Below are 11,273 nucleotides of genomic sequence, written 5' to 3' on the forward strand. Positions count from 1 at the left end.
GACAATTCCATGCTCTGTTTCTTAGTGAAATTCCTCCATTGAAGGTATTAATACGAGAAAGCTCGAGATACATGGAAGATTCGGAATATTGTGGCATGCTATTCTGCAAGAAACTTTTCCGACAAATCCTTCAAACATCAACCAGTACAAAATGTTTGAGTAAGCTGGATCAAATACTCTGTTTATTTGTTTTAAAAGCTTTAATATAATGAACAATGGATGTGTATCAGTTTCTCGAAGAAGGGGACGGACGAAGTGAAGCAGTTCATAATGCAACACTATTTGAACCAAATGTTTGATGAGTACACAGCTATACATGAGCCATTGTCGGATTTTTATGATGTTTTGTGCATTGGGTTGGATTGGAATGATGAAAGCCCTCTGTTATCGCCGCATAATTACTCTCAACCACTCCCGCTCGACCCAGGTTCTTGTTTCCCTTCTTCTTATGAATTTTTCGACTGGACTTTTGTTTACTGGTTCATGGCGGCAGTTGCAGAGAGAGAAGACGATGAAGAAGAGAGAGAAGATCAAATGGAAATGGATCAACAGCCTGATCAGTCGCCAGAATTGGGTCGCCAGCGAGTTCCTCAAACACCACTTGCAAGACAGGTCAGTAAAAATCCTCATATAAAGCAAGCAATTCGTAAAAACAGAGCAAAACAGAGTAAAACAGATTAAACAGAGAGCTCTGTTTTTTTGAATCGTTACAGAGGCAGAGAGCAGGAAGAATGACGGTGAACGATTTGAAAGAATATCTTCACCTTCCGATCAGTGAAGCAGCCAAGAAGATGAACCTCTGTCTCACCGTCGTTAAGAAAATCTGCCGCCGGAGTGGGCTCCGCCGCTGGCCTTACAGAAAGGTCCCTTTTTTTTTCCTTGTTCTTCCATTTTGCTCCCTAGAAGTTTCCATTTTTACGGTTGTTTTCATGGAAACAAAACTGGGTTTTATAGGTGAAGAGTTATCAGAGGAAGATGGGAGCTTTGGGGATGAGATTGAGATCTAGAGATGCTGAAACGAGGACCATAGCCGAGGCTGAAATGGACAGGCTGCGCCAAGAACTCGCTCAGTTATGTGCTGGAATTGTACCTGGTTAAAACGTCGTCGTTTTTGTTATTTTTTCCCATTTTTATTTTTATTTATTATTTTTTTTTTGTGAGTTTTTTCGTAATTTAATAAAATAGTGATATTAGCTAAGCATTGACAGATCCCATGTAGTAATAAAGAAATTGAAACCACCAAACTCCCAGACGTAAAGTCCTAAAATCCCACACTCTTGAGATGTTCGAAACATATTCAACAAATAATCAGATCCAATGTCACAACTTTCTTGAATTTAAGCTCAAAAACTCGAACCCAATATATCTCACAACTGATCTTTCGAGATCTCGAAAATGAGTAGTCTTCCAACGGTCGTTTGTGTGAAAAGAGTGAAGCAAGAAGCTATGGAGGATTGGGACGAGACGATGCCATTACCAGGTGATGTAATTGAAGGTGTTGCTGAAGACAATGACGAGGAGCTGTTCGTTTCGACGAAGATCAAGGCTGATCTCAGTTCGCATCTTGCTAAGATCAGCCAGCAGTTTGAGGTTGTGTGGCTGAAGGTTAAGCGTGGAGATGCCTCGCTTAAGCTTCGAGCACGTATCGTACAAGAGAAGGTGTCGATTTTGCATAGGAAGTTCACTGTTAGAGCTGCAACCGACGATCGACATGTTGTGGTACTCGGTGATCTCACCTTTGACAAGTGCAATGAACTGCAGGGTGGGTTAGTTTTACTCCATTGTTGTTCTATAAGTGGCAGCTTGAAATGTAACAGAGTTTGATGTTGCAGAAATGAGTAGAAGAATATCAAACCCGGATGGAGCAGAATTCAACAGAAGAGGTGTGAAGTATGAATGGAGCAAAAAACTCGACCTGCATCTACCCGATCATCGTTCTTCGGTCATAAGCTCCATCCTGTTCGTGCCACTGCGGGGAGAGCACTCCATGGAGGCCACGACTAGCCGGTGTATGGCCTGGTTTTGTGCTGCAGTTTCTTCAGGAGCACCTCTTGTCTTTGTCAATATTCAATCAGAACAGATAGTTAATGTAACTCAGGTAATACACATTCGCATGATCGTTGACAATCCCATCTGCAAATCGGCTGTCGAATCTCATTAGTTCGGTTTAAATTTTTGTTCTTATGAAGGACAAAAATCGAAGAACAGGAAAAGAATCATGGTGGAGCAAGCAACAAAACAACACTCCAAACCTGATGGTTGTGCATGGGATAAGGCTATGGTTTCTTCCTGGAGTATCAGAAGTTCCACTTGAAATGGTTCCTGCATCAGGAGAAGTTCGTTTCGGAATGGATATCCAACGAACTGACGAGGTATTTAAAGATCCATTTCCACGCCATTTACTTATCGAGTTCAAAAACTTGGAGAACTGATGCCATTTTGATGCAGGGGTTCATCAGTGTCAGCGCGGTGACAAAAGGCTCCGCAGCTGACCGTTGTGGGCTTGGAAGCCTCTTGGAAGAAGCAAAGGCAACCAACCATCTCTTGTTGATATCTCGATTGGAAGGAAAGAGCGTAATCCCATCAAACGTAAGCTCTACCGGACTAATTCACTGCTGCGACCAAGCCGAGATAAGAAGCACTCTTGTATCTGCAATGGATAGAATGGACAACGTGAGACTCCATATCATGGCTTTACCTGATGGGTCCGATGCTCAGGCAAATGAAACGTCTAATAAGCTTCGAACAACCCGAAAACTTTTCCCTTAAACGAACATCACTCGAATCCTCACATTCAATATAATGTAATTCCTGTTGTATGAAAATGTTTGTAAAATAGATGAAAATGGTGTTAATTTTGTGTTCATATAAGTCATTGGACAGACATCAAACAGATTTCGACAAAGTCAGCTGAAACAAACAAGACATTATTGGATTTCTTGAACAAAAACTAGGAAGGACTTTCATGTCTTGTAAACTTACCAGCTAGTAGCCATACAGAACAGACAAGCCATAACGTTTTCGTTTTTCTGTTTTTTATTTATGGTTTAGAAAAAACTCGAATAACTAACACGAAACAAGAGACAAGAAACATGATATGTTTGACGATATTAAGCAGGCCGTCCATTCTCATGCAAATATCCTCTCCACAACGTTTTGTTTTGGCTTGACGAATGCAACATTAATGAAAGTAAGACTACCCTTGGAGTCTAAGTAGTTCGAGGCATTTTTATTTTCACATAGAAAGTCATTCTAAACAGATCAATTTCTCGGAATAAGTACAAAAGGACGGGAAGAAACAAAAGACAGAAAGATGAGAGTTCACCTGTTGAGAGTCTGGTGACCATTGGCTACTTTGATTGTTCTTAAAAGGATGACCCACTGTTGCTATTATAGAAGGAAAGCAAATACAATTCAATTCGAACCCTGAATCCTCGTCTCTCACTGTGCAGATCGAATCGTCAAACCAAGCCCGTGTTAGTTTGTTTTGTTCTCATCTGCATATGAAAGGAGAAGAAAGAAAAGAAATAATAAGTATCAATTCGAACAAACAGCGACAAATATAATTACAGAACATCAAACACGAGTAGTTAAATGTTAGCAGTGCGAGTTTATGAACATTTGAAAATCTCTCCAGTTCCTGTTAGATCTCCCAAGATAAAACTTAAAAATCTATAATCATTGTTCTTGGAACTGGACTGATTGTGAACGATGCCTACCAATGGATTAGTCGGGTAGGCCATGAGCACGAGGTAACGATTTTCAATTTCCTCGCCCATCGTCTTCCCAGAATCAAACTCTAAACATTCCCAACAACAAAATTTGACTCTTAGAAGTTGAACTACTAAAAGAACGATTAAAGAAATCGAATGTTGACGGTCGATTATATTTCTTATTAGCACGAACGTTTGTACAAGAGAAATGAAAGGGAAAAAAATGAATTGCCTTATTGTTGAGGTATGAACACTACAAGTTTTCATGCCATATTCAATATGATCTTGAATAAAGTTCACCAGAAAAAAGATAAAGAAAAGGGCATTACATTATCTGCCTCTAGGAATATATCCAAGCCAATGTAATCCAGCTAAGGCGATCAGCTCAAGCAATCTTGGTTCTTAGCAGATAGCCGTTTGAGAAACTCATAGGTCGTGATCATGGTGGTGGCTGACATAGCCATCGATGCCCACCTCGGCCCGAGCCCTCTGTAACAGGCATTCAACCCACCTTCCTTCATCAAGTTTCTTACGGTCTGCAATGCCGTTAGAGGTCGTCTTTGACCATTTTCTTCTCCATCCAAAACTTGCAATCTAGTCTTGATGGTATCTAGAGGCATTGTTATGATGGCAGAAACCCCACTGGCCAAGGCTGCACTCAAGCCCTGAATAGCCACTGTTGCCTTAGAATCTGGTTTGAAGGCATACCCAGCAGTATTAAAACTCTCATCGTTGTTACTATTGTAGTAGCCTAAACCACTCCAAATAAGCCTGTGAGCGACAGAGTAAGAAGCCCACCAAACAGCATTTGATGGAGCATATGTCAAGATTGATATCCCAAATCCTCTATATAATCCTCGAAAACCATCCGCATAAACGATCTTTCGAAAAGCGTCAATACCATTCTTATAGACGCAAGAATTAAGGTTTTTAACACTGTTATTGCAGCCCTGAACCATTAGTCTTTGGCTCACAACATCTATAGGAGTCCAGACCAATTGAGCAGCCATAGCCGAGCTCAACCCAGCAGCTCCATTAGCTATAGCCATGGCTGTAGTGTCTGAAAAACCTAATCTAACCGTTGCACTACCAACGCCACTCTTGGTAACTTCAAGAGCTGTCATGTAAAAGGCTCGAGCTGGGATAGTTCCCATTAAAGAGGTTCCAAACCCTCTGTAAAATCCTCTTAAACCTTCATGGCGCATGATAGAATATGACATGTTAAAGCTTGATAGCTTAGTAGCAGAAACCTGAAGCCGAGTTTTCAGAACAACAATAGGGTAAAGAGCAGTTGATACACCTGAAAATAAAGCAGCACCCAGAAAAAAGAATTTGGATTTGTCTAACATATCCCAATCAATCTCTGCTGGAATATGAATTTCTGAAGTCGATTCATCCTCCGCTGCATTCAGGCTCATCTTAGCCAGTTCTAAAGCTAATACAAAACTACCCCAGAAACCAGAAACCAGATAAACCCTTTTCCTTCTCTAAACTATGTAACAACAATGAAATACAGAAAACACCCAAATGAAAGGGATCGTCAGAATCAAAAGGGAGATCAGAAGCTGACCTACAAGAGATTATAACAGTAGTAATTGGAACAAATATGTTTTCTCAGGCAATAAATTGAAAGATACAACTCATCTCACCATGGATTCCAATACGATCATGGCAGTAAAGCGGAAGAAAATCGAACTTAGATGATTTCAGCCCAAGAAAACACAAACCCAGATAGAAAAAACCACTAAAATCAAAAAGGAGAAAAACCCAGAACTCAGTGGGGAAAATTGAAAGCGAAAATGGAGGCGAGAGCTGAAGGGAGGAAGAAAAAACAAGATTTATGGAGTTTCGCGAGGGTTTTGAAGATGGAGGAGGGAGGACACGTGTCCATCACCATGTCGAGCTCATTTTTATATATGAGGCTCTTTTAATAACAAACCCAAAAGGGTTTTTGTACCCTCCATGATTCTGTGGGTTATCCATTTGGGTTTTGGTTTCTTCTGCTGCTCCCATTCTCTTCCAAGTTTACGCTTCCATCAACAAAAATCACCCAATTCTTACAATAGACCCATCAAAATGCAGAAGTCAGATCATTAGTGTTCTTATTTTTTTCGTCTTCTTTATTGTTTTCTGCAAATCTTATTGAAATCCCCATTTTTGGTTGGTGAAGAAGCAGAGTTCAGGCAACAGACCCAGATGAGCCCATAGTTTTTCCTCTGACACAATCATAAGTCTTCATTTTCGTCACTTCAGTTGACGGCTTCGTTTTTGTTGCTCAATCTATTTGCAAATCCATGGTCGGTTTTTGGACGATTTAAGGAAACCATTGGCTCTTGCCTCTTGGTTCACTCAATACATTACGGCGAGGAAAGAATGGGACGCGTTTTATTGAAATTGTGCCGGTGTTGCCTCAGGCCCATTTTTAACTGATCCGTTCCGGAAGCCCATTACGAACGTGAGCTCTATGGGGCCGGGTATTGGGGTTGGGCTTTGTTGGTTGGTTCTTACGTGTCGAAATGTTTTCGGCCGGTTACTCCACGTCATACCAGGTCAAAAGGCCACGTGGAGATAGTTTCATAGATGGACTATCCACGTGTGTGGCATCTTGTAAAGATAAATCCACCGAATACTTCCGCTGTGGCACATCAAAACCATCTCCCCTGGCTCCTACTACCGAATATTTCTTATTTTTATTTATTTTAATTACTTTACTTTAAAGAAATTATATGTATATATTAAAATATAGACATAAAATTAGACATTTGTTTCACTAAATGCAGATCCCAACCATTATATAAACCCAAGACGCACCCATTTGAACCCAGACGGTCACACCACCATCACCAAAAAAGAGAAATGGAGTTAGCCAGAATGGGGTTGGACCCAATATTCCTGAATGCCCTCCATGACCTTCTGGACTTCACCGATGAGCCAGGGCAGAGCACCCACCACGGGCCGTCACGCGCCTACGTGAGGGACGCAAAGGCGATGGCGGCGACACCAGCCGATGTGGTAGAATATCCAAACGCCTACCAATTCTCCATCGACATGCCTGGCCTCAAAATGGACCAAATCAAGGTCCAAATCGAGGACAACCAGTTGGTTGTGACCGGCGAAAGGAAGAGAGAAAGTGAAAAGGCTAAGGAAGGGAAATACGTGACAATGGAGAGGAGGCTGGGCAAATACTTGAAGAAATTTGTGCTGCCGGAGGCCGCCGACGTTGACAAAGTATCGGCGGCGTACCAGGACGGAGTGCTGTCGGTCACGGTGGAGAAGAAGCCGCCGCCAGAGCCCAAAAAGGCCAAGACTATTGAGGTTCGTGTGGGACAAGATTGATCGTATGAGTGAGCCTTGTTTTGTTTTGGTTTGTAATATATTGCAACTTTTGTATGGTGTTTTGTTTGGTTTGTTTTGGCCGATTGTTCATAATGTAATAATGTTTACAATAAATTTAGACTATGAACCCTCATAAATATTTATAAGGCCAAAATTCAACGTAACACCCTTATAATTATAATTGTGGAAAAATCTTTTCCGAACCCCCGAACTTTATAATGGTATCAAAGCCAAACATTAGACAGACGATATGCCAGTGAGGGGTCCTTTTTGAAGGGTAGACAAGAGGCGACATGTCTTGGACCCCTCGAGAGGTTCCACGTCGATGAGAAAGGAATGAGTCCAAAAGATCTAACTTCATTTCAAAATTATTGAATTGAGCAAATGACTAATTTGTCCAACAAAATTGAACAATTTACTAAATAGGAAAACCAAATAAAATGTTTCTTATGGAATATTCTGTCACATTCTAGAACTCAACGCGAATGCAGCCGAAGCTCCTGGAACCTCCTTCCGAACTCTTCTCCATCTTTCCAGAAAATTCCTCTCTTCACACAGCATACACCTATAAATAACCAAGCCAACCGCTCTCCCATACCCACACCAAAGCAGCTCTACCAGATCATCTCTTACAACCAAAATCTCCTTCGCACCAACATTCCCTTGAGCATCAAACATTTCTCCCGTTAACAAGCGAAAGATGGATCTAAGAATCATGGGCTTAGACTCCCCAATCTTCTCCACCCTCCACCACGTTATGGATCTCGTCGACGAGGCCGACAAGTCGTTCAACGCCCCGACACGAACCTACGTCCGGGATGCCAATGCCATGGCAGCCACTCCGGCCGACATCAAGGAGTATCCAAATTCCTACGTTTTCGTCGTCGACATGCCAGGGCTGAAGGTTGGCGACATCAAGGTTCAGGTTGAGGACGACAATGTGCTACTGATAAGTGGCGAGAGGAAGAGGGAGGAGGAGAAAGAAGGGGCGAAGTATGTGAGGATGGAGAGGAGAGTTGGCAAGTTAATGAGGAAATTTGTGTTGCCGGAAAATGCCAACATTGATGCCATCTCGGCGGTTTGTCAGGATGGTGTGCTCACCGTGACGGTCCAAAAGTTGCCACCACCTGAGCCCAAGAAGCCCAAGGTGGTTGAGGTCAAGGTCAATTGATGGGTTTGGTTCATGAGTTTTCAGAATATGGCCCTGCTGGTTTTCTCCTTTAATTTTCTTCCTTTTTGGTGGTGTTTTGTGTGGTAATGTCTGTAATGTGGGTTGCCTCTGTAGTGTGTGCTTGATGGTTTATGTCAATGAATATTTACAGGTTTCATCAGAAATGTCGAATCTTTTACTACTGTGCTGTGTGATTTGTTTCTCCAAAGCTTAGCAGAATTCTAGACTTGAAAACAACACTAAAAACCTAGGCAAGAATTGTAATTTCTACTAACCTGGGCGGAGATGCTGAAGAATCCCACTGGTTCCTACAGCTAAACCGAACCAATGTGTTCATACTTCACGCCTGCAAAAATTGGGAGACCACGCCGCTGCCACAGTGGGAACATTTACCAGCTGATTACCAGTAGGACATGGCAAAAGGTTAGATGTTTGTCTTCTACCTACTTGAGGCAAATTGCGAAGTGTTCCGATCTCTAAGCAATGATGGCTGCGCCATTATTTACTACCATCGTTTTGTCAAAACCTAGGGAGCAATGGGATTGTGTCTTGTAAAGGCTTAAAGCTATAATGCTCGGCTAATCCAACATCTAAGCGGTCATCATTTTTTAAATGAAAAATGAAAAAAAAAAAAATACTACAATGACACAGTCGTAGTTTCAGTTATTCGCCATAGGGCTTCAAGAAAATATAATCACTTTGGAGTTGAGCAGAACTTACTTTGGATAATGAAGGATCTTCTGGATTGAGATCAAGGAAATCCCCCTCGAAAACTTCTTACAATCAAATTAACATAAACGTAACATTTTCTATGAGGGTGTGGAAATCTCTTCTTAACAGACGCGTTTTAAAAACCTTAAGGAGAAGCTCGAAAGAAAAAAATCTAAAGATGATAATATCTGTTAGTAGTGGATTTGGGCCGTTACAAATTGTATCAAAGCCAGACACCGGGTGATGTGCCAGCAAAGAGGTTGAACACCGAAGGGATTTGGATTGGGGGATTCCACACCGATTAGAGAACGGAATGAGTGCTATCGAGGAGGCTTAGCCCCAAAGGGAGTTGAATTGGGGGTCTCACATCAATTGGAGAAGGGAACGAGTGCCAGCAAGGACGCTAGCCCCGAAGGAGGGTGGATTGTGAGATCTCATATCGGTTGGGGAGGAGTACGAAACATTGTTTATAAGGGTGTAGAAACCTCTTCCTAGCATACAGTTTTAAAAACTTTGAGGGGAAGTTCGAAAGGGAAAGCTCAAAGAGGACAATATCGGTTAGCGGGGTTGAGCGGTTGGAAAATATTGGATTTCAGAAATTAAAACTTTTTCAAGAAAATTGCTGGTAATGCTTCAATCTTCAACCCATTAAAATGACAGGCTCACATGCAAAGCCAAATAGAGAAATAATCTAATAACGAAAGGAAGGGAGGATACTCGGAGGCATTGAGAAAACGATGAAAGAACGAAAGATGAACTTGGATGGTAAATACAAATGAGATGATCTTACTTCCCATCCTGGCTTGGGATCAAGAGCTACAGCAACCATAGAACTAGCCTTCCCCAACAAACATCAACTCCCTCTTGTAATACAATAAGAAGAAAGAACAACAACCCTTGACCTCCAATGCATGCTTTCTAATCAATGGACTGGATAAAACTAGAGACTTACTTGCATGAAGATGCTCCCATTTTCGCAACCAGAGGATGATCATGTAAATCACTGCCTGGAGTGAGTACCAAGAGGTTAGGAACCATGTCATCCTTCTGTGTACCTATTTGACATAAAAACCAGCACCATTAAGGAATTTTTTTAAGGCATCGTGATGAAATACAGACCTTACCAAGAACAAAAGTCAAGACAGACTTTATCTCGCTGCAAGAGAAACACCTCTGCATCGCCAAATGAAGGAATTTTCTACACACAGTTCCCATAAAATATATCCAATCAGCATCAAATGTAAAATAGGCCAGCTGCAACATATATATATATATATCTATATCACGTGTATTGAACTGCATGAAATGGCCTCCAAACTCCTAGCAGACCCAGTAATTCTTCTTATTAGCAGACCCTGTAATTCTTCTTCGTGATATAAGAGTTAAGAATTATGACAGTACATCTTCCTGTCAACTTACAACAATAGGTACAGTTCAAAGCCATGCCAATAGAGTCATTATTGGACATAGACAAACTCATTTCGAGTAAAGGAATTTAAAAGGTCCTGATGGTCAGCACAGAATATGAACAACAACAAATCCTCCCCCAATTTGTCCATCTCTCATAAAACGTTTTCAGAGTCGACCCTTTAATGAGAATGCTTTTATGTTAAGATAAGAGAAACATGTGAATAAAATACCTGGCCGAGGAGGATATCATACATGATGATATAAATTAATTCCTTCTGCCTCTACAATAATATTAGACTAATGTTAATGTATATTTGAAGTGACCAAGAAATCTATTCAAACAGAATTAGCTAGAACTCGATAAAGTTGTAAGAAGCAAATGAACTAGAAACAATCATAGTAAAAGAGCAGCTACAAAGAAGATGAGCGAGTACCTTCCATTTATTGCTCAATACATCAGCAGCATCCAGTACATCCTTCATTACAGGGAGGTCTAGCAAAACAGCCAAAGCAACTGAAGTTTTTCAGTTTATCCAGAAAGCTACAAAATAAACTTCAACTAATGCAATATCACCAGATTTCAGAGGAGCGAGGCAAAATCTAATCAACCAAGATGATCACAGAATCATTCATATCAAATAAGTAGGATTTTCAATTTTTCGTCCAATTAATTGCTGTATGCTATCTCCAGTCGGAAGCTGCAAAGCTAAAACAGTCTGCATAATTATGGTATTGAGTTCATATTCAAATACAATGGAAAATGTGTGTTTTGGAATCACGTCTATCCACAATGGTATGATATTGTCTATTTTGAGTATAATTTCTTATGGCTTTGCTTTTGGTTTCTCCAAAAGATCTCATAGCAATGGAGATTAGCCGATGTGGGACTCCTCGCCTAACAATCTTCAACAATCCTCCCCTCAAACAAAGCA

The 11,273-nt window shown here is 41.1% G+C and overlaps 3 protein-coding genes across 6 annotated transcripts; 2 read left to right on the plus strand and 1 right to left on the minus strand.

Annotated features, from left to right (window-relative positions):
* Positions 1 to 1,216: 1,216 nt before the first annotated feature.
* On the minus strand, positions 1,217 to 5,415 carry LOC111481227 (solute carrier family 25 member 44-like). Of its 4 annotated transcripts, XM_023126620.1 has the most exons (5): positions 4,043 to 5,415; positions 3,326 to 3,497; positions 2,253 to 2,650; positions 1,856 to 2,133; positions 1,217 to 1,755 (listed from the first exon to the last, which is right to left on the minus strand). In XM_023126620.1, the coding sequence occupies exon 1, from the start codon at positions 5,129 to 5,131 to the stop codon at positions 4,094 to 4,096; it is 1,038 nt and encodes a 345-aa protein (XP_022982388.1). In that variant the 5' UTR covers positions 5,132 to 5,415; the 3' UTR covers positions 1,217 to 1,755; positions 1,856 to 2,133; positions 2,253 to 2,650; positions 3,326 to 3,497; positions 4,043 to 4,093. The 4 variants fall into 4 exon arrangements, with proteins under 4 accessions (XP_022982388.1, XP_022982386.1, XP_022982387.1 ...); XM_023126618.1 differs by having other exon boundaries at positions 1,217 to 2,133; XM_023126619.1 differs by having other exon boundaries at positions 1,217 to 2,144.
* Positions 5,416 to 6,402: 987 nt separating this feature from the next.
* LOC111481248 (17.1 kDa class II heat shock protein-like) lies at positions 6,403 to 7,182 on the plus strand. The gene has a single exon (XM_023126651.1). It carries the CDS (start codon positions 6,570 to 6,572, stop codon positions 7,047 to 7,049), a length of 480 nt encoding a protein of 159 aa, XP_022982419.1. The 5' UTR covers positions 6,403 to 6,569; the 3' UTR covers positions 7,050 to 7,182.
* A 429-nt stretch (positions 7,183 to 7,611) lies between these two features.
* On the plus strand, positions 7,612 to 8,401 carry LOC111481249 (17.1 kDa class II heat shock protein-like). Its single transcript, XM_023126652.1, has one exon. The coding sequence runs from the start codon at positions 7,750 to 7,752 to the stop codon at positions 8,218 to 8,220; it is 471 nt and encodes a 156-aa protein (XP_022982420.1). The 5' UTR covers positions 7,612 to 7,749; the 3' UTR covers positions 8,221 to 8,401.
* Positions 8,402 to 11,273: the final 2,872 nt, after the last annotated feature.

This window comes from Cucurbita maxima, unplaced genomic scaffold, assembly GCF_002738345.1.
Source record: "Cucurbita maxima cultivar Rimu unplaced genomic scaffold, Cmax_1.0 Cma_Scf00006, whole genome shotgun sequence".
Classification (NCBI taxonomy): Eukaryota; Viridiplantae; Streptophyta; class Magnoliopsida; order Cucurbitales; family Cucurbitaceae; genus Cucurbita; species Cucurbita maxima.